At 46.5% G+C, this 23,931-nt stretch overlaps 1 protein-coding gene across 7 annotated transcripts in view; it reads right to left on the reverse strand.

Annotated features, from left to right (window-relative positions):
* RGS12 (regulator of G protein signaling 12) overlaps nt 1-23,931 on the reverse strand; it is a 1,255,576-nt gene that overhangs the window by 475,364 nt on the left and 756,281 nt on the right. For all 7 annotated transcript variants that reach the window (XM_069632045.1, XM_069632046.1, XM_069632044.1 and 4 more), the window contains one exon: nt 8,317-8,460. In XM_069632045.1, the coding sequence (XP_069488146.1) occupies nt 8,317-8,460 (144 nt within the window). The remainder of the gene's footprint in view (nt 1-8,316; nt 8,461-23,931) is intronic.

Raw genomic sequence — 23,931 nt, forward strand, 5'->3', positions numbered from 1 at the left:
TGTCCCAGCCCACCAACATATCTGCCCAGACGGCCCATTCCCACCCACACCACCAACAATACAACCCCAGTCTCACCCACCCCACTGACAGTGGGCCCTAACCATAGAAATTTTGTCTACTTTTCAGAAATTTCTGTCCTCCAATTTGGCTTTCCTACCCTTTTCGTCCATTCCATCCATGCATGTCCAATTGGCAAAAATGGACAAACTTGCCTACCTCTCACAAAACGGTTGATAACCATATCAAAATAATGTTTTTTCGTTTCCACTCAACCTGTTCTTGAAAGCCAGGAAATTGGGGAATTCAGCACAGCAAACCATGTTCCTAGCTCTCACAAGGAAAAAACCAAAGGCTTCTTTGTACATCATTTTATTTGCATTTTTTGAAAAAACACAACATGTTCGCCCTTTTTGGTTATTGTCTCTCGCCCCCCTCCAGCAACCTAGGATTCCTGGGTGGCGTTACGACTGCCTACATGTGGGGAAAAAAGGGGCCACATTTGGCCGACATATCTCATGTAACAAATAAGTTACAAGGCATTGAATGGCCACATACAGAAATCACTCAAAAAGTCCTTGGCACTAGGGGGAAATATCCATGGCAAAGGGTTAAACAAAATGAGCTCCAATGTGTTACAAACGACTTCAAGTCAACACAAACATAAACAATACCTCCATCTTAATGAAGGGTGCTCAACATAACCCAGATATCATTCCTTACCTAACCATTGTTAGAAGAACTGATATCTGTTTGCTAAAGTGCACCAGAGTTGGAAAGAATTCCTAAAATGCAGTTGGGCACTTATGCTCTAATGTCCTTGAACTATAGCAGCAGTAGGTACACTTGCCTTATACAAAGGTTACAATCTTTTTAACTGGTATGAAGGTCATGCACAAATCAGTATTTTACAGCACGCATAGGCCCTCTTTACGTCTGCCAAGAATATGCTAATGATTTTCAAACTACAGTTTTCTATTTCTTATATCGTAACAGTGTTCTAAGAACGGCACGATGGAGTTGAATGTGAGGAATGGAGCATTATTGCAATACAAATTACCTCTTCTCCTACAATCTCTAAATATGAAAAGCAAACAGAACCTATTTACTTCCACAAAAGCTACATATAAATATTCCCATTCACTCAATATACAAACAGATACGATGAAGCTGAGAAATATGAATAAACTCAGATTATTTAATATAAACTGTGCCCAATCTAACAAAAGAATTCAGGCAATACTTTGTGTAGTGATGTACAGAGACTTCGACAGCACCCTTGTGGATTTATTGAACAAGGTCAGGTTTGAGAAAAATAACAAATGCATGTAAAGACCTGGCAGGGTGAGTGTTAACTTTACATTGCAGGTTTGGTGGCTACTCTTAGCAAAACATAAAATCCAACAAGAAGTAACTATTGTAGAAAAGATCATCCTAACTTTTTCCCCCAAAAGTCAGAGATAAGAGGTCACAAAACATCCAGATTACAAAGCATCTTATCACTGGATAAACATGGACTTAGGAAGAACAAGGAGTTACAAACGGCCAGTGGTGGAACTTTAAGTTCATGATGGGAAAGTATTTTATTAATAAAAATGACAAGAATACTAATATAAAATATTGAGGTTGGGCAGAGAAGGCAGAACCTGACTATCTCCTGAAGAAAGGCACCACAAATTGTAGAAAATTAGAAGGTACAATGTATGTTGGTTCAAGTGTTGCAAAGTAAGGGGCCTTCAGCAAGTCCAATTCAGATTGACATTCACAAAAATAATCAGACACTGAGCAAGGCCCAAATTTTCCCCTACACCTACCTCACGGGAGCCTGAAAAAACATGATCCTGTAAATAGATTTAATATAAATTCTCGAAATTCCACATCACAACTGAAGCTGCCAAGAAAATCAAACCTAACTGAACATAAAAAGGACAAATCCAGGATGAGGCATCACCAAGCTTGAGCAACTTAACCTGAAAAATCAAATCTGGCAGACCCAATGTAGGGCTTCTTATGATTAACTGGCAGCACATTTTCTTAACAATTTGGTGAAAAATAGGGGCGCTGTTGCGCACGACGAAGATGGCCGCCTGAGGGGAGAGCTCCGGCCCGTAACATATCCTATTATAAATCAATCCTGTTCGGGGCCGCCTATACGCCGATAAACACCTGCATTTGGCTGTGGAGAACCTGCGGCAGCACTCCACTGATTTTCACGAAGAAACGCTGGATCAATCCTGAGATATCGGACTGCAAACTTATACCGTGAACGTGACAGAGGCATATCCGGCCCACGGCTCCAGAAGAAATCACGCGACGACCGGGGGTGCTGGCTCGTGCACAGGCCGGAAGGGGGAGGGGCCGCGCTCCGCGCCTTTCTGAGTTGCCGTCGGATATATCCTGCTGGCCCTTGATCCTTACTACCCCGCGCCCTGCTCAGATTCTGCCCTGTGGATTGACCATTGACTGACCGCCGGGTCGGGCCTTGTCGACGGAGGTGAACCGGGTGCGTTCACCCGCCGGGGCCCGCCGGAAACACCATAAACTGGGCTCCCTGGTGCCTTTTTCTTATACACTCATCAGCGAGATACGCCACACTCCAGAGTGCCAACGAGTGCCAACCACTGCCTATCACGGGGCGCCGGAGCGTGGGCACATCCAGCGCAACCCAACAGGGCTGACACATGGGCTGCAGCGAGAAAAAAAGTATAGGCTCAAAGAAAACTGGTCCGATGGACTCCTTTGCCAGCTCCCAGCCGCATGGGCCTGCTGAGACACCCGCTGAGCTGAGCCCTCGGGTAGCCAGCTGGAGTCCCCAATGGATGTGAGAGTGGACAAACTACTAACAGTGGTCCAGAGTGGATTCCTGGTGGTGAACAGCAAACTGGATGACATAGGGGCCATAATCAGCTCTTTGAAGGCCAAGGCTGATAAGGAAAGTGCCCGCACTACGGAGGCGGAGAACAGGATTGGAGTTAACGAGGACACGATAGCACAACATGGCCGTGATATCGCCCAGCTGAAGGGAGACCTGCAGAAAACCCTGAACAAGTGCGAGGACATAGAATCTCGCTCCAGGCGAAACAATATCCGTCTGGTAGGGGTAGCCGAATCCTTTGGTAAGGGCTCCATGGAGCGCCAAGTGGAAGATCTCCTGAAATCCCTCCTGGGCCCCGATGCTTTCTCCGATCATTTCTTTGTGGAGCGGGCCCATCGTACTCTGGGGCTCCCCCCTCAAGCCTGGAGCGCCGCCCCGCACGATCATTGCCCGGCTTCTGAACTATAGAGATAGAGACGCTATCCTAAGGCTTTCCAGAGAAAAAGGATCCCTGTATTACGAGGAAAACAGGATACACATATATCCAGACTTTTTGACCAATGTGCAGACACTGCGAAGATCCTACGAACCGGTCAAGAGACAGCTGAGACTACGCCAGATCCCATATGCGCTTGTCTTCCCGGCTAAAATGCGCATCCAACACGGAGGCCGCGCACACTTTTTCGACAATCCTGCGGATGCCATGATGTATGTCGAGGCCTCAATCCCCCTTCCCCCGGGGAACCGGGAGGCTAACCGCAACCTGCCGCCCCGGCGTGTGGGCGTGCCAGGAGACTTCCCAAGTTATGGTTGATTGGATACATCATCGGGTTGGGGCTGATGATGCGGGTGGGGGGTTGGAAGGGGAAACGGGTAAGAGTTTGTCCTGGTGTTCTACAGGGCATGGTTGGGGATGTTATAAAGTTAAAATCAGGGGACTGTTCTTCAGCGAGACTCTTCCAGACTTAAGACAGTGGCGTCTTGCCTGGCAACTGCCCTCTTTGATAGACAGTTATAGTGCAGGCTAAAGGTGGATTGAACATTCGACTGCTCTCTTGGAACATTCGGGGTCTCAACAACCTAGTCAAGGCAATGAAAATTGCTGCATACATTACACGCCATGATCCCCATATCCTTCTGATACAGGAGACACATGCGATGGGGAGCATCAACAATAAATTCTTTCCACGGTGGGGCCCTCATAGATACTTCACAGAATATTCAACGCAATCCAGGGGAGTCCTGACGCTTATACACTCTGTGCTTCAGGTACCTTGCCAGTAAGATAGATCCTCTGGGTAGGTACGTGCTGGTATGGGGGGAGGTGGCGGGACGACAAATCCTGTTGATAAATACATATGGCCCTAATATCGATGACCCGCTATTTTATCGCACGATCCTTGACATGTTATCCACATCGACTGAGGCGCAAATAATATGGGGTGGGGATTTCAATATGATCCTTGATTACTCCTTGGACCGCTCATCCTCGTCCCTCAGGGTTCCGTCCAAAGCGGCTCTTGCCGTTAAACAGATAATGGAACAGGCCAACATAATTGATGCATGGCGCACGTTGTATCCACTTGAAAAGAAATTCATGTTCTACTCATCTGTCCACGACTCCCACTCCCGTATAGATTATTGGCTTATTAGCTTGTCCCTCTCCGTTGAGATCGATGACTGTGCAATACACCCCCGCACGCTCTCAGACCACTCGCCAATAACACTGAACATCAGCCTGGGTGACTCCACACCTCCGGCTAGAAGGTGGCGGATGCCCTCTACAGGGACCCCAATATCTGTGAGGCTTTACATACCGAAATCGAGGAGTTTTTGGAGTTGAATGAGGGCTATGTGAGCACGTATGCTACCTTATGGGAGGCATTTAAGGTTTGGGTCCGGGGCACTATATTGGGTAAATCTACAGGCATGCTAAGAGCGGTGAGGAGGGAACTGGGTGCGACTGAAGCCGCGATAGATACACTACAGACAGAATATAGTGCCACATTGAACAAAGAAACCCTGTCCAGGATACACGCTTCCCTCAAGGACTTCCACGAACTGGCCAATAGGGAAGTTCTATACATGGCTGCCCCGGCTAAGGCCCGCAGATACGGAGAGAGCAATAGTGCGGGGAGATTTCTTGCCAACATGCTTAAAACAGATAGGCACCCTAACCCAATCGCTAGTGTTCAGAATCCAGCTGGGATCACGGTCCACAGGGAATGCGATATCAACGCTACTTTCGCTGATTTCTACTCCGCTTTATACTCTGAGCACGATGTTAAAACTAGGGATGACACGTTCAGATATCTAGACTCCCTCGATCTCCCAACACTCACTGGAACCACACAGAATATATTAGATCAACCCGTGAGTATTGAAGAACTAAACAAGGCCATAAAATCTTTATCTAGTGGTCGAGCCCCTGGATCAGATGGTCTGCCTGCCGAGCTGTACAAGGAATTCCAGGGTGAACTGGCCTCACTGTTACTGAAAGTATGGGAGGAGGCCATGAATTGTGGTGTCCTTCCAGGCTCGATGCGTGAGGCCATTATTACGGTCCTTTTGAAGCCACGTAGATCAGCTCAGGAAATGGCCTCTTATAGACCCCTCTCCCTAATCAATACCGATGCGAAAATCTTCGCAAAAGTAATGGGCACCAGGCTCCTTCCATACATGCCGATCCTGGTCCACCCTAATCAGGCCGGCTTCATACCAACTAGATCCACGGCCTTAAACCTTCGACGGCTGTTCAATGTGCTTGCACAAATTGACCTGGAGGCTAAGGCGGCCGTAGTGGCCCTCGATGCCGAAAAGGCCTTTGATTCCATTTCCAAGACATACCTTTTCCTTGTACTTGAGAGGTTTGGACGCGGGCCGTATTTTATCAAATGCGTTCGGCTGCTATATTCTCAACAAACCCCCAAGGTCCTAACCAACAACACCCTGTCCCCTTCTTTCCACCTGCACAGGGGGACCAGGCAGGGCTGCCCATTTTCCCCTATTCTGTTTTCCCTTACTATTGAACCAAAGGCGGAATACATTCGGCAACACCACTCGCATAGAGGACTCAGGATGACTGGCCCTCCCCAGATCATATCTCTGTATGCGGACGATACCCTGTTGTATGTCCGGGACCCACATGAGAATGTGCAACACATTATGGCTTGACATACACAAGTTCTCGGAATACTCGGGATACAAAATCAATGTCCCCAAATCCGAAATCTTTCCTTTGACCCCTAATACAGGTGACCTATCTTGCATCACAGGGTTTAGGCCTGCCCCCACACTGGTGAGATACCTAGGCATAATGGTAGCTAGAGATAGACAGCTGCTGCACTCACATAATCATGGCGATCTGCTTCTCACCCTTTCGACCAAGCTCCACTTGTGGGCTAACCTCCCTCTGTCCCTATACAGCCGAGTGGCCCTACTTAAAAGGGTTGTATTACCCAAACTCCTGTACCTCTTCAATAACATCCCGATATGGCGCGGTAAATCCTTTTTTGTTAAACTTAGGTCACTGGCATCGTCCTTTATTTGGAATGGTAAAACTGCTAGGTTGGGGTGGGATAATATGGTGGAGCCTTTTTCAAAGGGTGGTATTGCGGCCCCTGATTTCGAATTGTATTGCATAGCAGCTCAGGCACAATTTGTAAAACATTGGTTTGACCCTGGGGACACTGCCCCATACATTCTTCTCGAGAAACACGCAGTCCGCCCCAATGATATACGCTCGGTCCTTTTGAACCCCACCTATAGCAACAACTGCCCCTTTAACCCAGTATATGTCACGATACGGGCGTGGTCTAGGATCTATAAGAGGATTGGCCTGGAAGTCCCCTATGACCCAGATATACCCCTGTGGAATTTCTCCAGTGTTTCCCCGACCTTCGACAGGGCCCTTCAGCGGACCTGGGACCCGAATAGACTTCAGGTTGCGGGATATGTTCCCTGATGGCATGTTCTGTGAACTTGCAGATTTCACGAGGGCGGTTGGAGGTGGTCAGCTTAAACGCCTCCAATACTATCGTATGAGAAGCACCTTTGCCGCCAAATGGCCCTCCTTCCCGGTGGAACCCTAGGCACATGAGTGTATCAGAGCCATGGTGACGACGGACGGTCATGGCAGGGGAATCTCGTCACTATACACCCTGGTGCAATCACACTCCCCCTCACGAAACACTATCAAAGAAACCTGGGAGCGGGATGTGGGTACTCAGATAGATGATGTACGATGGGCCCGATATTGTCAACTCACCAAATCGGTCTCCATGAACTCTGGACTCCGACTGATCCAGTTTAAAATACTGAACCAGATACATTACTCCCCGGCTAGACTGGCTAAGTTTGTGGAGGGTTGCAAAAGGACATGTTTGAAGTGCGGTGCTCCTGATGCTGGGGCATATCATATGTACTGGTCGTGCCCTGTTATCACGAACTTTTGGCGTGAAGTGGCCGAGCTCCTCGAGGACATAACGGCAATCCCAGCCGCCCTATCCCCCCTAAAATACCTGCTTGCTGACATTGGGAAGGTGAAGGAGACCACGAGGAGACTATTCAACATCTCATGTATTATTGCCAAACGCTGCATTCTTAAATGCTGGAAATCCAATGCAGGGCCTACCCGATCCAATTTCCTGAAAGATTTGTGTATGGTGAACGATGACGAGGAACACTTTGTTTTATCTGTCCCGACACCCTGTCGTCCTAAAGATATATGGTCCCTACTACGTTTGTATTTATGTGATTTGACGTCCCATTCCGATGTGACACCTACCCTGTCGCCTTAGGTGACGATACCTGTCTTACTGCTACTGATATATGCCACTGTCGATACTATATTTATGCTATACTGCACTGTTTATGAGAACTTTCTTGTTGTGAATTGTTCCCCTCAATAAACAAAGTTCTTAAAAAAAACAATTTGGTGAAGAACAGAAGGGGAATATATAGACATATCCTGACTCCTAGGAGCACCTTTCACAGCTCATTTACTCAATAAGACAAATCTTTAGAGGGCTAGAAGAGCAGATCTTTTTGATTGGTGCATTAATAAACTCATATCTAAAACAAGTCTTGTGACTTCCAAATGATGATTTATTGGACCATCTGCTAGTAAATCCAACTTTGTGAAAACTTTATAAACTCAACTTGAAGAAAATGTTTTTATGGTCATATTTCAATGACGGTATCTATTTGGACCCTCTGAGCAGTAGAAGAATGTCATATTAAGGAAATCACAGGAATACAACTACAAATATGAACACATGAGGAAAGAGTATGCTAATGAACGTTTTCATTTTAAATATACATTACCTTTGAGAAAGGTATGAGACACTTGCAAGAAGGAATGCATTGTTTTCATATTTGTAGTACGTTACTAAACATATTGCAGTCATTCATTTTAATCTGGATCATAAGAAGCATTTGTTATATACTAAGTGCTTAAAATAGAGATGAAAAAGGCAGTAATCAAGCGGTTTGTTTCTGCTACCTGCAATTGCTGTTCCTTAAACATATCAGGATGTGGTGCATTGAGGATATCATCAGCCAGCTGGGCCTGGCTGTCAATGTTGACTGGAGTTGTTGCTTTGCTGCATAAATACTTGCTGAATATCTCACGAGCTCGAAATGAAAGCTACAAAACAAAATGTCATCTTTGTTAAACATTACACATTAGGCACCACACATTTAATACACCCCTCCTCAGATTCTTCTGAAATACTTGTGAAAAGTAAACATTTGATGATTTTTCTTTTTTCATTAACTTGCATGCAGATCCTTAACGTGGACTCAGCATCTTTGACTGCATTCACCTCTTCATTCCTGTTAGGTAAAAATTGGCGCAGTCCAACTTGTGAGGACTACACAAGACTTATCTGTTTTGTATTGGGTAACCCACCTTTTAATTTAGGCCTGTACTACACAGGTTGGTAGTGTGACTTCGCAGCCAGGCTCATCTTAAGAGGGGTAATGTGAGGTGTAGAGCTGTACAATTGAAAACAGTAAGTACAAGTAACCAAGTAACACTTACAAACTTAAAGTGATATATAAATATTTATTTATAATATACACATGGTTTAAATACGCATTCTTTAAAAGTTTTATCCACTAGTAACATTCAATTAAAGTTTGGATTCAGTTTGTAACGGACAATAAAAGTTGGTAAATACTTTATCCTAACACATTTTCCAGCATATGGGTGTGGCTTCAGTTAAGGTCAGTATTGCACTTATTTTCAGTTACCAATTCAGTTATTGAGTTGTAAAGGAAGGAAAGGTGAGAATCAGATTTAAAACATACTTAACTCAATGTAAAACAATTACAATCTCCCAAAGGGAGGTAGATACACTTTTATCCCAGCAATAATAGTGTCCACAATTAAAACCTATGAGGGAACAGGTACTGCCAAAGCCATTAGGGTTAGAAGGGTGCCTTTAGGAAGCCGGGACAGCCAAGGTTAATGGACAAAGTCAATAGTTCTGATGCACCTCTTCTTAGGTAAAGTCTTGACAAAGCTAGTTAGTTCATCAGAAACCACAGTAACTCAAGTGAGCTATTTTGTAGAGAGCACAAGTTGTTCAGGCCAGTGCAGGAGAGTTGCTTTCAACTTTAAAGTGGAACAAAAGCACTTTGCAAGATAGGAAGCACAATTTAGGATAAAAGGTGAACACCTCAAGCCCCACATTACCTGAAATTCAAAGAAAAATGTTCCAGCTGGATTCCTCCTTGCTACAGCTTGGCAGACTCTTGTTCCTGGACCTTCTGTTAGGCAGACACCTGTGCAGTTCCCTCTGGGACCACTGCAAAAGATTTAGGACTACAGGTGTTTGGCAGTAAACCCACTTGGTAGCAGTCTGTACCACACAGATTCACTTGGTAGCTGTGGTTGAGCAGTCAGACTTCCCTCAAGAAGAGTTAGGCAGTATACAGAGTATTCACAATAGGTCAAAAGGACATAGTAGAACAAGTAAACACTGACCAGAGCTTGGTGTAAAAGAGATATAATTATTTATTTAAAACCACATCTAGAAAAACACACAGGCACTAATAGTAAGCAATTCAAAAACACGGTCACTAAAAGATATACACTCCCTTAGAAGAATATCAGACAAGTCTTGAGTAAAGCCCCACTTATTTTCAGACAGCAGTGAGGTCTTAACGCAGATGGCACTCTAATAATTCGTTTAAAAAGGGAGAGAAAAGCAGAGAATAATATGAAACAGATCCCAACACTTTCGTAAGATCAAAGCAAGAGAGGAAGGCATATAAAACCGTGAAGTTAGAGTTCAGTAGGCCGGATCCACTTTAAGAGGACCAGAACGAAATGTGTCCAAGGTCACACGGTTGAAGTGCACAAGAGTCTTGCAAAGGTTCAAAAAGAGTTGGACCAAAACAAAGGGACCAGTGAGAGGGTCAAGGCGGCCAGCCCAGTCCAGAAGGTTAAGGGGTTATTATTACCTTGTAGCAATCTTTAGAAAGGGAGGCCTGGTGGACACGGTACCTTAAAGTGGTGAGAATACTCCAGCGGGGGCAGTTTTTCCTGGCAGCGGATGCAAGTCGGTGCTTTGTCCGGGGGAAGAGAGGATCTTGTCGGGGAGGAAGACAGGAGTCCGTTGCACTGCCAGGGAAGAAACCAGCTGCTGAGTTCTCAGGTAAAAGGAGCGGTCCTTTTATTCGCGGTCCAGTGATAAGTGGCTATCCGGTTGCCGGGGTGCTTGGCATGGGCAATTCGACCATAAAACGGTCTGGGGTGCGAAGAGAAGAAGGTAAACTGGTTGTGCCCACCAGTCAGGGGAAGAAGCCTCTTCAGCCGGGAGATCTTCTCTGTCGTCGGGAAGTGGTGAGGCGGTTCCGCACGGCTCCACCGGTGGTGTCGTCGTGGTAGGTCGGCTCAGCTTTTCCCTCGTTGGATTCTCAGGTCCTGTGGCGACTTCTGAAGTTCCAGTCCCCAAAGCCCTGCTTTTATGCAGCACACCCCCATTCACTCAGCCTAGCTGTCAATCAAACATGCTGAGTGGTGAGCCGGCCGGCTCACCACTTGGGCCAATCACACAGGAGTGCGACTTGAGTTACCAAGGTAACTCAGTCCAGGGTGCCTAAAGCCCATCCCACACCCCCTGTGGTACCCAGACAGAGTGGCACCACTTTTGGAGGCTTCTGTGGAGAAGCCCGCCAAAAAGTGGAACAAAGGGCTCGACTTGGGTTGGAGTCACAGAAGAGAACACAAACGCCATTTTAGAATCGAGTCCTGGCAAAAAATACCAACCGGCGAATTAATATTAAATAAATAAACCGGTGGTATGTTCGAGGCTATGAGAATTAAATAATTAAAGTTGGTAGCCTCGAACAATGGGAAAATCCCATAGGGATATATTCGCGGTCGAATATAAAAAGTAGTATCCACTGCCACCAGCCAAAACTCGATCAGGGGGGACGGAGACGTGCCCCCTCGACTAACAGACCCCGGGACAATCGAATTGCCCCGACCAGTACGTCCACAATATGATGATTGTACCGGTTTCTGTTAATAATTTGGGACTAGTAAAGCTAATGGTGACTTTACATGCCCTGGGAGACAGTAGTCAGTCCCAGGGTATGGAGTCTATGGTGGGGTGTCACTATGACACTCCTGTGTTACTGCACAGAGGGTGCTGTGTACCATACATAGTAAAAACACATGAGACCCTATGGTGTAAAGGACCCCATAGCCCATAAAATACATTAACAGTCAAAGGAACACCATAAATCATGTCCAAGAGTGGGAGAAAAAGAGTCTCACTCTTGGCAGGAGAAAAAAACAAACTCCAGAAATCCAGCAAAGCTGCTGGGGGACTCACTAGGTTAGGAAATTGAGCCTAAAGAGAGAATTCTCCCCAACACCTTTGTCGTGGTGACAAAAGGAAGGACGTCTGGCGGGCTCCGGCGGCAGTACTCGTGAGAGGGACACCTCAGCTACGGATTTCCTTTGTTTCAGCAGCACATCAGTGTTTTGGCGTCTTTTCCTCAGCGTCAATGAAGAACGAATATCTCTGTTTGGAAGAACCTTTCTCCCTCGGTCCTGGACTCAAGTGAGGGGACTCTGGATCAGGATTTCCTGTCTCTGTAGGGTTCTCGGGATGCCCACAAAGGTTTGGCTGGATTCGGACTTCGCAAGACGGTGCACTCGTCAATGGTCACAGGAACCCTGGCATTGGGCTTTTGCAGCTCTGGTGAGGCACAGCAAGTCAGGGGTTGAGCCAAATGGAAGCTTGTCTTGATGCGGGTTGGTCCCACCAGTCCAAGGGAGGAAGTCGTCCCGTATGGGTCTTCCCAGTTGATATGAAAACAGGGTCAGCACAGCTGCAGGGCTTCACCAGGTAATCCGCGGTCCAGGAGGGTGCTGCAGGCATCTTGTCAGGTCTTCTTCTTTGAATGTTCCTCTCCAGTGTTTGACTCTGACGGAAGTCCCAAAAACCTCGCTTTTTACGCGATTTCCCTTTCATTCACAGCCTATGCTGTCAATCACACAGCAGGGTGGCTATCCTTTCAGGACAATCAGCTGGCCAATCAGGACTGGTTTCATTCAGGCACACCTAGAGACAAAGGACAGGGAAGTTTCAGGACTCACGTCCTGCCTTCCCAGACACACTGGAGCCAGGGCAGGGTTCAGGGCTGAAGCCTGCCAAAGGCAAAACACACAAAGGACTCAAACCTGCATCAACTAACAGAGTAAAAGCCCAGAAGAAACTAACAAACAGAAAATGGCAAAAAAAGAATACAGGGGCCATTGTGGGAAAATGGATACCCATGGGTGCTGTACTGCAGCTGAGGGTTCAGCCTGCGGCAGAAAGCACACTGGTAGTAAAATTACTGCCACCAGCCATTTAAAGTAGGTTAGTGTAACAAAAAGTATTGCATGAGATTTGGGATAGGGAATTACTAAGTAATCCCCCCATTACTCTACCTAGGGTGGTGTGTGCTGGCTCCACAAAGAGCAAAGTAAGACCCTGATCATCTAAGTATTCTTGCGAACGTTAGTTCACCCAAGAAAATTGATCTAAACATTCAGAAAAGTCCAAGGGACTTTTCAGTGGCACTGCACCAACGGTACTTTGTGTCACTATAAAAAAAGCAGATGCCTATGGAGTTTGTCAGACTCCATAAAACAGTAAATCACATTAAAATAAATAAAAGTTAATTCAGTTCTACTGTATATTTTTCAATTGTCCCCAGGGTACCAGCCCAGTAAAATGACTCTATGGAATCTACATTAGCCACTTATATGAAAAGAAATAAGCATTTATATCCTGATCTTGAAGACATTAGTGTTTCTGTACTGCACCAAACCAGTGTATCTATCATTGGCAGGCTCAATGCCTCTGGCAGAGCATAGCATCAGTCTTTAAGGATTTTTAAATTTTTTGTCAGGTGCCTGCCCAAGTCAAGGAAAAGAATTGCACCTATTTGAAGGTGGTCTGCAAAATCCTTTTACTGTGTGAACAGCAGGATCTTCCTCTTCAAGGGCCCCTTGAAAGTTAAGTAAATCTAATGAAGGCAGTGATTATCTTGAAGGGAACATTAATGCATCTAATGTTAATATGTGTAATTGTTTGGCATTGCATTCTTTTGCACAAGACTTAAATTCAGACTTTAGATCAACTGTCACAGCAACCAGAAATGCTAAATACACATCGCCAGATGCTCAGAATGAGTTATTAATTATAATGGCCGATGATGTAATTCATAGAATAAGAGAACAGATACAGGCTGCCGCTTGCTTTTGATTAATTGTTGATGAGACAAAAGACAAAAACAAAATCAAGCAGGTTAGCTTTGTGCTTCAGTACATAAATACATGTGGGGAACTTTGTGATGGATTTGTAGGGTTCACCAAAGATACCAATCAGGATGCCAAAAACATGCCAACTTGAATTGAAAACATAATTGTAAATAAGGTGGGTCTAAATATACACAAGTGTATCTGCCAATATTACGATGAAGCAAGTGTCATGAGTGGCAAATGCTCTGGGGTACAGGCTTTACTACACAAAAAGTACCCTGCAGCCCTTTACATTCACTGCTGTGCACACCACCTTAATTTGGTATTAGTAGAATGCTGCAAAACAATTACCACATTACATGATTGTTTTGCTGTCCTCGAGAGCCTGTATGTTTTCATGTCACAAACAACTGTTCAGGTCCTTTTCCTTGAGAACCAAAGGAGAATATACCCAACTAAGCAAACAATTGAATTGAAATGATTGTGTGATAGAGGATGGGCCTGTAGTTATGACAGTATTATAGCTGTTCATGACAAGCTAACACCTATTATATCTACTCTGGATTACATTGCTGAGGGTGAAAATAAGATACATGCTGTAACTGCTAGAGGGTTGCTAATTCAAGTAACCAGCTTACATTTTGTTAGTGCATTAGTAGTATGCAGAAAGAGGTTTTGTATAACAAGATGTCTGATCAGCTACAGGCAGCTGTAGGCAAAAGATCTTGACCTGTCTCGCTGTGTTGCACTTTTTGATGCAGTCAAATTGGAACTGCAGAACTCTAAATCTAATAGTGCTGATATCATTACTGCAGCCAAGGACATGGCTGAATCTATAAACATCTCGGAACTACAGGTAAAGGCACATCCACGCTGTTATGGCACTGTTCCAAAAAAGCTTCAAGACTTGTTATTTCTACTTTGGGAAGTTCAAGAGTTGTGAAACAGAATGTAAGCCTATCAGCATTAGTAGAATCACATGTTTCTCTAACTTGCCAAATTATTCTCTATGAGCTCGAAATAAGATTTTCTAGTTTACATTAAGAATTGTTTGGTGCTGTGGAAGCACGTTCCCCTGCCGGTCTCAATATCTTGATGTCACTACACTTAAGCCTTTGCTCAACACATACAAGTCTGTGTTAGGTTTTCTGCGTTGTGAGGTGGAATTACACAGGCTACGCATGTGATTTTGCAGAATTTGCAAAAGGAACCTAGAAGTACCCTAGATCTAGAAATGTTGAAAGGTCTAGAAGCAGCTTTTCCAAATGTATGAACATGCTTCGAGTGGCCTGAACATTTGCAGTTACGACAGTATCATGTGAACGTACTTTTAGTACATTGAAACATGTTAAAACAAGGTTAAGATCAAGGATGACAGAAAACAGAATGTCCTCATTATGCAGCCTGTCTGTTGAGAGGAAATTGCCTTCATTAATTAACATTGATTCAAATGTTGATGATACCTTCAAAGCAAAAAAGAGGAGAATCGATTTGTAAAAAGTTTGAAGAATACAGAGAAGGAAGAAAAGTTAATGTAATTTGAGGGTTGGGGAATAGTGAAGGAAGCACAGAGTGTGAGAGGATTGGTTGGAAAACGTAATGAAGGAAGGAAAGGGAATATGAAAAGGGGGTTGGAGGATTTAATGAAGAAAGGAAAGGGACTGAAAAGAGGGTTGAAGGATGCAGTGAGGGAAAGAGTGTGTTTAGTGGGTTGAAAGTTGGAAAATGTTTTGAAAAGGTTGGAGGATATAGTGAATTAAGGACATGAAAAGTATTTGAGGATGCAGTGAAGGAAGAAATGTGGAAAAGGGGTCAGAGGATGTAGGGAAGGGAGAAAGGGAATATGAAAATGGGTTTGGAGGATGTAATGTGAGGAGAAAAGATAATGGGCCTCATTACGAGGCTGGTGGTAGCCGTGCCTGTAATGTAGGCACGGCTACCGCCGGTGTTCATTCTTTTCCGGTGCCCAGAAATGGGCAATTACCGGGTCATTACGGCCTTCCCAGACCCGGTATTTGCCCATTCCTGGGCGCCAGGAAACATTCTTACCCAGTCCCATTGAGCCCAACAGGGCTCAATGGGAATGGGGAGGTCGGATGCACCGGCACTGTTTATAATGGTGCCGGTGCATCCGACATGCTGTGCTCGCGGATGCCTTTCATTTCGCCAGGTCAGACCTGGCGGAATTAAAGCCACCCGCGAGCACAACTCTGAGTTTGCCAGTCCGGATACAACGGTACCGGCAAGCTTACCGGTGCCATTGTATCCGGACCGGTAAGCTCGTAATGAGGCCAAATGTGTTCAGAGGATGAAGTGAAGGATGAATAGAGTAATTGCACAGATCATTGTAAAGTTGTACATTAAAGACTGAATGCTATAATGGAGTTCGAGGTAGTGGGAAAATGACAGGAATTGTTATAAGTTTGGGTAATGTCATAGAACAAAAGAAATGGACATGATGAAAGGAAAGTGTACATCTGTATGGAAAGCTATTCCAGTGGAAAATGTAGAATAGATCACATGCTTGTGACTTTTTGAAAACAACAAAAATATTTAGTTAAAAATAGTGTATCAGTTTTCTATTACAGGTTTGTAACTTTCACACAAGGCATTATCCTAATACAGCTATAATACATAACTGTATTTAATGTATAGCTGTGTCCAATTGCACATACTATCCATGTTTTCCTTGTTCATAGCAAAATCCCAATATTCATTTTAGTGTCCAATTCTGAATAATATTTCCATAGTACAGTAGTGTGCGGTCGATCTTTCTGGGAGTTGTTTGTGTTAAATGCAAATGCTGTTCTAGTCAGTGTATATTGACATTAAATTTGATTTGCGCAAATCTTTGGGGGCAGCTCTTAGTCAGCCGCATCAACATCAACCTTCACAGACCTGGAGAGGGTGGTCCTTTTGCTATTTCTCCTCCTATGGGGAAGAGGTCAAACAAGCCAGAAACAAGGGCAAAAAAGGTTTACACGTGCCCTTAGAGACTGTGGAGGAAAAACTGATCAGGCAGCATATTGAACTCTTTGAACTTTATAGACACTGGAGTCAATATTCCTCCGGAACTCCTCCAGTACCTTCAAACCAGTGAAATAACTGGTATCTAAGCGCCCCTGCATGCCATGCAGGATGGAGAGCTCATCATTTAAAAACATAAGGTGAGGTTACCAAGAGGGGATATCGGAGGTGATTAGTGGGGAGAACGAGAACAGTTGGGGGGGGCCATCACTAAAGTCCACGGGTGGCTAAATCCCTTTCTCCACTTGCAGGAGAATACTTCTATGAGTCCAGCAGACAAGATTAGGCGGGCCAGTCCACACTGTCATCTCTTCACTATGCATCACGTTGGTGGAGACCGCAGCTGTCCGGGTCCGATCGACGCCCCTGTGGGAACCAGGTGAGCGTAACACTAGGGTTCTGCTCAATACTCTGCGGCTACCCTCCCTGTCCCGCCTTCTTCACCTGGCTCGCAGACTGCCTTAGGGATCCTCTACTGGTCTCAGCCATGCAGCCTCCCTGTACCAGTGCTGGGTCTGGTCCACTGCTTTCTCCGAGTGCTGGGCTTCAGGTGTGGATCCTCTGCCGGACTCAGCCTTGCAGCCTCCCTCCTGGTGTCCAATGAGCAGCTGACCAATCTTGCTCAGCAGCCTTCCTTTATACGCCTGGGAGATGTTAACAGGCTGCAGGTGTTGGGTTGGGTCTGCCTGACCTTGCCTGACTCCATTAGTGGGACAGCCTACTGTCAAGGTGTGATAGTCTGTATTCTGTTTGCCAAGGGGTTTTTACTTGGTAATCCTTATACTCTTAGTCCCTCTCTTCCTTGTCTCAGTCCTTGGGTATTTCAATTGGGGAATAGGAGTATGGGAGTTGTAGTGTCCCGTAGAAGAAGAATAAAGAGGGTGTAGATTTTGTCAGAAGAGGGGTTATGAATGAAAGGTCGCTGAAAAAAGGGTTTTAAGGGGGGGTCGATAAAGTCTGCTCTGGTGTTTAGAGATGGTCTTAGTCTTCCTTTCTGTAAGGAAAAAGATTGGGGTAGGACGGGACTCTGGTGACAATATGCAGCCCACATAGAGGGGATGTCGAGTAGGGGCGTGTTGAAAGGAAAAGGATATCTTGTCTCGCCCGAGGGCATTCTTCCCACAGTCCCCAAGGACACCCCTGCCCAGGTGGTCGGCCCTCACTTGTCCTCCCACAAGGTTGGGATCCAAGTGTGATGCCCTTTCCCTGGCCACCTGAACTAAGGATCCTAGGGAATTTCTAGTGAGAACACCCTCAGGTTTCTCACAGCATCATGTGGGACTTCTTGAACTTAAGGGAGAAGCCCAGTCTGTGGAGAGAGTGGCAGGTGATGCTCAGATGTTCCAGGACCTGTTCGTAAGAACGGGCTCTGATCAGCCAATCGTCTGGATAGGGGTAGACGTGACCCACCCGTCCCCTTCCCGAGACTCGCTGCCACTACCGCCATCAACTTGGTGAAAACCCTTGGGATGGAGGTGAGCCCGAATGGCAGAACTCAAAACTGATAGTGAAAACCGCCAACAGCGTTCCTGAGGCACTTCCTGTGCTTGTGATGGATAGGCACATGGAAGTAAGCGTCTTAAAGATCCAATGATGCCATCCAATCCTGAAGCTCGGGGGGTCTGCAGGATCTGAGAAAGGGTAACCATTTTGAACTTGTCCTTCCTGAGGAACTGTTACGCTCACCTGGTCTCTGCAGGGACGTTGAGGCATGGTTGGAGCCCTCCCTCGACTTGGCTCCCCTGGATAGACTCTCTCCCCCAGCTGCTGCTGAGCCTGCTGTTCTGGACGCTGGTATTGCCCCTGAGAGAAGATGAGAGGCAATGAGAATGGCACAGTAGTGTCATGAATTCCCTTGACCCTCTCGTGCCAAAATGAAGTGGGCAAGTGCCTTCCCATGCAAGCTCACCTGTAGTTTTGTAACTTTGAGCTCTCTGTCCTGCTTCGTGTAGCAGGGGCGCATAGAGAGGACCTAGTTGCTTCACGAGTCCGTGGAAGTGGTGACCCAGACCGGCTGCGACCAATCCACTTAGAAGGTAAGTCTTTTGGTTATGATTAATGTTTGTTATATTATAATGTCTTTTGCCTTGATTATTAATAATAATTCTTGCAATGTCTTATCTCTTCCCAATAGGTGTGAAGATGACAGATCGGAGACGGGGAGCGAGTCTGGGGATTCCCCGAGGAAGATGGAGCTCCCGAATTAGCTGGTAAATTGGCCTTTATAATGGAACTCTAGACTCAGGTATGGGGCGGCCAAGCGTCCGTTATTTATATGGCTTCTAACCTGTTGTGTGCTTTTTCCCTTGCAGGAGAAGACTGGTGGCGTGGAGCGGAGTCTGGATGCTCGGGAGCAGCTCCACGGCTGCAGGATGAAGTTACCACGAAGATGAAGAAAAGAAGTGGAGCTCCCGCGTCGCTCCACGCCCGGATCAGGTGAGGAAAGACTCTGACACCGATAGCGATGGGATGCAGGTAAGATGTGCGCACATCGATGGAGCGGCTGGAATCAGGTAAGGTGCACCTTCAGCGATGGAGTAGCTGGAATCAGGTAAGGTGTGCCTTTAGCGATGGAGTTGGTGAAATCTGATAAGATGTGCCTTCCGCTGTGAAGTAGCGGGATCCAGGTAAAATAATCTTCAAGCTGAAATCAAGTGGATGCACGACAAGATGAAGAACAGGTAAGTACAGCGGTAAGCGTAACGCTGCTGAAAGCAGAATAACGCAAAGAAGCGGAGGCATGTGGGTGGGTTGGCCTTAAATAGGCTGGCCCTGGCCCGTCCCTTTGGCCCCTCCTTGTGGCTCCACCTTGCCCCTCCCAGGGACTCTTGAACGTGCCTTCCAATGATGTTCTATGGCCACGCCCAGCCCTGATGCACGTGCCCTAGGCAAAGAGTGTGCAAAACACATTTTTCCATGAACCTGGCGCCTGAGGCGCCAGGACTGGGTCCATTTCGACCTTGGGCGTGAGGAAGGTTTGGACCCTAGTCCAATGGTTATGACAGGAACTTGCCCTTGTCTCTCAAGTCCAAAATGGGTCTCAATCCTCCGTCCACACTGGAGATCTCCTGCAAGAGTAACAGATCTGGAATTTTGCAGGAATGGCTCCGCAGTGGTTGATGCAGAGGCCTTCTTAAAAAGGGGAGGCAGTAACCCATGGCCACTGTTTGCAAGGCCCAAGCATAAGAAGTAATGCACCTCCATTCTTCCCAATTCTGACTGAGACTGCCCCCCTGTTGATTAAGGCCTCAGAGTGATTTTGAGACAGCTGAAGTTAAGGCAGCCATTGCATGGGCAGACCTAGCACCTCTTTCTCGTCCACCACAAGGGAATTTTCTCCGGCCTCTCGCTCTTGCAAATGAGGAATAGTAGTGACAGGACCAACCCCGCCATGCCTGAGCAGTAGAGTGAGAAGGTTGAGGCTGTCTTCTAGCGACACTGAGAGAATTGGCCACCGCCTTTAATGTCTGTAATTTTTCAAGGCTTTCATCAGCCTTGTTGCCAAAAAGGTGTGTGCCATCAAAGGGCCCGTTAAGAAGCCTGGACTGTACATCCGGTGCAAACCCAGGCTTTCGTAACCACGCAAACCTGCGCGTTGCTGTGCAGTCAAAACCTGATCGGAGCAATTCACACATTGTGTCCTTTCCATCATTTACGATATTAAGGAAACCCTCTCTGTCTTCTCCTTCAGGGATATATTCAGCTGCCAGCGCAATACAGTCCCACGAGGTGTGGGTGAATTTGGCCAGTGCGCAAGTGGTGTTGATAGACTTATACTACTGGCCGAAAAAACACTTTTTGCTAGTTTATCTAAGCGCTTGTCGTCCCTATCTGGAGGGATGGTAGGGAAGCCTCTTGCCTAGACGTGGATGTGGCAGCCTGTACCACAAGGCTTTCCAGGGTTTGATGCCTTGAGGGGTATTCAGGGTCAATGCTAGAAGGTTTGTATTTCTTGGTTTTACTGACAGCAGGGTTGGCATCAGGGGACAACCAGTCGGCCATCACATTTTTTTGTAATGCTGAGAGAAATGGTAAACTAGGGTCTTTTTGTGGAACCATGTCTAGAATGTCAGTTAGGTCATCCTGTTCATGGGCAGTAGCTGGCCTCTCCCAACCCAGGTATTCAGTCACTGTGTTCCTTAGTTGTCTGCATGATGCCTTAGCGTGCTCAGACGGGTCAGACATGACCAAGCCCATATAACGGGAAGTATCCAGGCCACTTGCACTTTTTAGGCTCTCCTATACATTTTCATTCCTGGACTCCTCAGACACTAGTGCCTCTGGAACATTATGCGTTCCATATTCCATGCCAAAAGGTGGAGTATCCTGGACTGAGGGTTAAACCTCCTCAAAAATAGAGGAAAGAGACTTGAAAAAAGTCCTTCATGGGCAAAGGTTTAAGGCATTTCTCTACCTCCTTCAAGGAGGTTGATGGCTTTGCCGCCCTTAATGTCGAAGGTAATGCCCTCGACAGGCTCGGCCCGTAACTCTAAGGAGTCTTTGTGAATAGAGGAACAGGCCTCTCCTCGACTTGAGGACTCAAGGGCTCTTGAGGGGTTGACTGCTTTTGGCCCGGTCGTGCAAGCTTTAGCCTGCTTGGACTCCTTATCGGCCTTGGCAGGCGCAACAGGGTCGTGACCCTTCCACCATTTCCTTCGAAGGATCAAGGGCTGCCTTCTTGAAGATTTTCATTATCTGGAGACGGAACATCTCCCATTCAGCCTTAAGAGAGCTGGCCTACCTGGGCATTTCACCCTTTGGCAAGGAGAAAGTCGGAGCAGGAAGACCGAGACCTATGATGCCTTTTCTTCGATCTTTCTCTTGATGACGAGGAGGAGTGACGGGAACCGCTTTCAGAATGAGAACGTTTCTCAGAAAGTTTTCTCAGCAGCGACTCACCCCTCAAACTATGTTTGTCCGATCTTCTTTTCGAAGGTGTCGTGGAAGGAGAGTTCTGAGGGGGCCTACCCACAGCAAGTTTCCCCTTTTGTTCCTCAAGTGCGTTTCCTGTCACAGGCTGACAGGAACCACAGTCTGCCATCTTGTTGTCTATGCCTAAGCACCAGAGACAAATGCAGTGAGGATCGGTAATTGACATCTATGACCCGCATGCAATGCATTTCTTGAACCCAGTATTAGGGGTCGACATTTTTAGAATAATAGTCCTAATACTCGACAGAAAAACATGCACAGTTGCCAAAGCCACGCCAGCGGTAAAACAGAACTAAATAACGGGCACAGTGTCATGATCTCTGCTTCCAAAAGATCAGGACTTGCCCGACTCCCTTGGAAGCAGACCCATAACCCCGGTTCCGAGTGCCAGCCAGTCCCAATTGGGACCTTTTGGACCCTGTCCTGGCGCCAGTGGCACCAGGCTCATAAAGATGCCCAGTCCCAGCGCTGGAAGCGCCGGGCTCATAATGCTTGGGTGGACTTACCTGCAGCAGACCATGCTGCTTACTTACCTGCCAGTTGAACCCCTGATCTTGTTCTGTTTGGGACTACTTTTCCTGTTGGGTGGGGCAGGAGCCACTCCCTAGGTTCAGAACACTGGAACTCTTCTGGAAAGCAGGAACTCTTTTCTTACCTAGGCGTGGCTGTGGAAGGAGACACCTAAGCACTACAGGAGGCTATTTAAACCACACCCGATGGATGAATCTTGCTTTGCGTTATTCTGCATTCTCTGGAGCAGAACGCTCATCGTGTCTTCTGCTTCTGATCCTGGGCCTAAGGGAACAAAGGCTTACCATCCTGGAATCCAGTCTTCAGCAGCACCTGTAAAGACAAAGAAAGAACAGGTTAGCACTACGGTCTTCAGTGGCAGCGCATCTCTTACCTGGTCCATCGGCTGTCACCAACGCCTCGCGCTGCATTCCGGCCTCTGAAAGACAAAGGCTTACCTACTCTTCGCATGCTCCGGAGGTCTTCGCACTGCATTCCGGCATCTGAAAGACAAAAGCTTACCAGCTCTTCGCACGCTCCGGAGGCCTTCGGCGCTGCATCCCGCATCTGAAAGACAAAAGAAGGTGCGTTTAAAGACATTGGGCAACTTTATTACTCACGTGCCATTACTCCTTCCCACGCCGAATCCAGTGGGTATTCCAGCACCCTTCAGCTTCTCTAAAGCTCCGAACTTGTACCTGCAAGATAAAAGGGACAGTTAGTGCGCATTGTGAAGCAGGCTACAAGCGCTTACTTGCGTGCTTCCAGGCGCTTCTATTCCTCACGCGGGTTCGATCCTCAACTCTCATCAGCCCGCCATCTGCCATCGCCGGAACCCTGCAAAACAAGAGATATCATTAGAAAAGACTTTTAAGACATTTGAAGTGCCCAGAACTTACCGTTCGTGCAGTTAACGACGGACAGCAGTCCTCTGAGGTCAAGAGGCCTGCACCCTTATCCAGTGAAGAAACTGGTTACGGCACCCTGCCCCGAGGCAGATGGAGAGCTCGGCATTCATTTACCTAAGGTGAGGGGGTTAACCTTTGGGGTTCTACAGGAGAAGAGAAAGGGAAGAGGAGAGAGGCACCCAATAACCCCAGTTCATTAATCCCATATTTTCTATCTGCAGACATCTTACTCTTCGAGTCAGACATACAGTGCACAGAGGTCCAGCCCAAAGAGTCAACCGTGTGTTACACATCACCTTTGAAGATACGGCATTCACCCAGTCAAGACCGGCGCCTCTGCGGGAATCAGGTGAGCGTTACACACAGTGCATGCTATACATACTGTCGATGTCAGACTCGAGAAGGGACAGAGTTTTTTTAAGGACATCAAGTAAACTGACGCACTGAGGCCTCTACCGCAAAAAAAAACTTCCAAAGCAGCTGATGCTGGAAGGAGTCATCATAAGATGAGGAAAACGTGGGAGGACACAATCCATTTGAATGGCAGTATGCTATTCAAGGCGAGTAAAACCATATTGGTAGAATACTATTACACTTATTCAGTTTCAGGAATAATATAGTGTAACCAACTATGTTACTTTCTAGACTAGAGGAACACAATTCAAAGGAAAGTAAATAACTTTGCATACTTTTCAGAATGGCAGTAAGCAATTCACAAGTAAGTAAGAACAGAGGCCTTATACTTTCGAGGTCCTTCCCTATTCTGGGGCATGAGTGTTCTCAGAGGCAGAAGGGGGACACTGGTGGTCCAGTGGCCAACAGTAGGTAGATCAGGATAAGGCAGAGATGCAGGAAAATCAGAGTTCCAGAAAATGTCTTATCCAACAAGTAAGTACAGACGTTAGAGTTAGTAGAAAGTATTCAGGGACTTTGTAGGAGGCTCCCTAGATGCGTTCCAGCGTTCAGCCTG

The sequence above is a fragment of the Ambystoma mexicanum genome, chromosome 6q, assembly GCF_040938575.1.
Source record: "Ambystoma mexicanum isolate Mex_15411 chromosome 6q, UKY_AmexF1_1, whole genome shotgun sequence".
Lineage (NCBI taxonomy): Eukaryota > Metazoa > Chordata > Amphibia > Caudata > Ambystomatidae > Ambystoma > Ambystoma mexicanum.